The sequence below is a fragment of the Trichechus manatus genome, unplaced genomic scaffold, assembly GCF_000243295.1.
Source record: "Trichechus manatus latirostris isolate Lorelei unplaced genomic scaffold, TriManLat1.0 scaffold00001, whole genome shotgun sequence".
Taxonomy (NCBI): Eukaryota; Metazoa; Chordata; class Mammalia; order Sirenia; family Trichechidae; genus Trichechus; species Trichechus manatus.
The window spans coordinates 31,315,675-31,319,058 of NW_004443937.1; the positions used below are offsets into that span (position 1 = coordinate 31,315,675).

Sequence of the window (3,384 nt, forward strand, 5' to 3'; positions counted from 1 at the left end):
ATCTTCATGATCTCAGACTTGGTAATGGATTCTTGGATGACACCAAAAGCACAAATAGCAAAAGAAAAAATTAAACAAATCAGACTTTATCAAAAAAAAAAAACTTTTGTGACAACGGCAACTCAAAAGCTTAGATAGGAACCTTAGGGGGCAGTGAGTTTATGTCAATGGGGGAGGAACAACTCAGAAAAGGAAAGCGAGAATGGCTGCACAACTTGAAGAATGTAATCAATGTTACTGAATTGTACATGTAGAAATGGTTGAATTGGTATTGGTTTTGCTGTATATTCTCAACAACAAAATTCAAAAAAAATTATTTTTTTAAAAATAAAAAACTTCTGTGCTTCAAAGGACACTATGAAGAAAGTAAAAAGGCAACTCACAAAATAGGAGAAAATATTTAGAAATCACGTAACTGATAAGGGATTTGCATCTAGAATATATAAAGAATTATTACAACTCATCAATAAAAAGCCAAATAAGCCAAATAACAAATGAGCAAAGGATCTGAAAACGCATTTCTACAAAAATATACAAATGGCTAACAAGCACATGAAAAGATGCTCAACATCCTTAGTGATTAGGGAAATGCAAATCTAAACCAAAATGAATACTACTTCACACCCACTAAAATGACTGTAATCAAAAAAGTCAGATAATAACAAGTGTTAGGGAGGATGTGGAGAAACTGGAACCACATATGCTACAAGTGGGAATGTAAAATGGTGCAGCTGCGTTGGAAAAGAGTCTGGTAGTTCCTTAAACAGTTAAACACAGAGCTACCATACAGCCCAGCAACTCCACTTCTAAGTATATGCCCAAGAGAACTGAAAGCATGTTTACACAAAACTTCTACACAAGTGTTCACAGCAGCATTACTCATAATAGCCAAAAGGTGGAAATAATCCAAATGCCCATCAACACATGAATGGATAAACAAAACGTAGTACACCCACTCCTCACTTAACGTCATGGTCAGGTTTCAAAGATCAGGCTGTTACGAGAAAATTGGTGTTATGCGAAAACGGAGGATTTTTTTTTCTGTTTTCAGACCATCCATTTGTCTGATTTTTTTTATTTAGAAAATATGATCATAGAAATAATAACAGCTAAGATTTACTGATGTGCTTGCTCACCACTGTGACGAGTCAGTTATGGTTTATTCCTCTGCGGAGAAGGATGCTTGCAGAAGACAAAGCTGGATAAAGCCAGGCTGCGTGATTTGAGGGCCCATGGCTTGACCACGTCATCATCCTCCTGTGCTGGATCAGAGCTTCCCTCACTGAGCCGCCTCCAGGGCTCCACTCCCACCCCTACAAGCCCTGCATTCATGATCCCAGAGCCTGCTCTGTCCTCCAGGCCTGGTGAGTCTCCTGGCCCTGGGAGCCTGGCCATGTACCCGGCCCCACCAAGGTGGAGGCTTCAGGCCCAGTTCATCTTACTTTAGGATGTCATTAAACTTGCACACATTTCTTCCAAACACCCTCCCCGATGCCTCTTTCTTTCCTCCCTTCCCACTCCACAGCAATTTTGAGCTGCAGGGCTTTAGGCCGCATAGGTGCTGGGAACCCAGAACAGATAGATGCCTGCTGGCCAGGTACTGGCTGTGTGTCTACCCAGAGGCCATGGCCACAGAGGAGGCTGGTCCTGCACAGCAGCTGGATGTGGCATTCCTGCCGGCAGGAGGGAGCAGAGGGCACAGGGCAGCACAGTCCAGCTTCGAGGCCCAGTTCTCAAGTGAGGGGAAGCTCCACAGCTGTTGCCACCATGCTCGCCACATTGTTAATGTGCAAGAGTTGGACAGTAGATTTTTCACTATTGTCATAAACTCAAAATGTCGAATAATGAGATAGTCAATAAGTGAGAAGTAGGTGTATATCCATCCATACAACGTAATATAACACTGATACATGCTACAACATGGATGAACCTTGAAAACATTATGCTAAGTATAAGAAGTCAATCAAGAAGCCGCATATTGTATGATTCCATTTATATGAAATGTCCAGAACAGGCAAAACTATAGAGACAGAAAGTAGATTAGTGGTCATTTAGAGCTGCAGGACTTGGGGGAAGGAATGGAGTACAGGTTTCTTTTGGGGGTGATGAAATGTTCTCACATTGATTGTGGTGATAGTTTTATAGTCCTGTAAACATACTAAAAACCATCAAATTTTATACATTAAATAGGTAAATTGTATGGTATGTTAATTACATTTCAAAAAAGCTACTTAAAAAATTCTAAGGCACAAGTAGCTTGACACAGCTAATGACACTCACCTCTCTCTCTAACTCATCCTCCTCTTCCAAAAGATCATACACCTGCTCTAAAAGCTGAATCCCCAGGCCTTGGATTACATCAGCTCTCAAGACTTCAACTATTCTCCTGATCTTTTCAGAACCTGGCACAATAGCTAAAAAGCAATAACAGAGAAAAACATTCACACCACTGCAGCATGAAAAACACAAAGCTTTTTAAAAATCTTGCCACACTGATTTCTCTTCACTTTGAAAAAGGTTTGGTTTAATCACTTTACTTACATTTTAATCACTAAAAACTTACATATATGTAAATGAACTTAAGCTTCATGACTCTTAAGCCTACACACACACACACACACACACACACACACACAAATTGTTTAACTTGAAGAAAATCCACACAAGAAATTCCAAACATTTATTTATCTACATTACACCTATTTTTAAAAATAAGTTTTTATGCAACTTTTCAGAAATACATCACAAAATAACAAGCACCTATCACAGAAATACCTAGATGAAATTTAAAAAAATTTGCAAGCATTGGCTCCATGGTTTAACACATATCTCTAATAAACATATGCTTTCCAGTTTGCTACAAAAGAACAACCTGCTCACCTGAAGGCAGCTCTTTAAAATGGAGTTCCTCTGCCTCTTCTGCAATTTTCCCATGAAGTATCAGCGTGTCTCGATATTTCCGATGAAGTTTGAACTCTGATACTGGATTAGGTACTGGGAGTTCTTCATAGCTCTCTTTAGAGTCCAGTTTCAAGGTCTGAGTCATCAGTTGTACCAAGTCACTCATTTCATTTGTATGACCTTTACTGAAAAAAATAAAATAAAATCCCCTTGTTATTTAACTGGTTTCATGAGAATTTTTCATTAAAAAAATAGATGCAAAGCGACTTTCAGGGAGTTCTGCTTCTAAATGGTCAAGTGAGCCCTTACAGACCGACCATCCCACAAATAACAACTATAAATTCTGGACAAAATTAAAAAATCAACTTCCTGAAGGCACTGGAGAAAGAACAAAATCTGTTGGTAGATTCAGGGCAGTCAATACCTTTTACCCTGAGGGCAGGCCATGAGAAGGTAAAAGTACAATAGACAACCCACAGTCTA

At 39.2% G+C, this 3,384-nt stretch overlaps 1 protein-coding gene across 1 annotated transcript in view; it reads right to left on the bottom strand.

The window, feature by feature from the left end:
• The window catches only part of NEK4 (NIMA related kinase 4), a 35,059-nt gene that overhangs the window by 5,901 nt on the left and 25,774 nt on the right, over positions 1 to 3,384 (bottom strand). Inside the window, exons 13-14 of the mRNA XM_023727302.1 lie at positions 2,881 to 3,086; positions 2,281 to 2,414 (exon numbers count right to left, since the gene is read on the bottom strand). Of these exons, the coding sequence (XP_023583070.1) occupies positions 2,281 to 2,414; positions 2,881 to 3,086 (340 nt within the window). The remainder of the gene's footprint in view (positions 1 to 2,280; positions 2,415 to 2,880; positions 3,087 to 3,384) is intronic.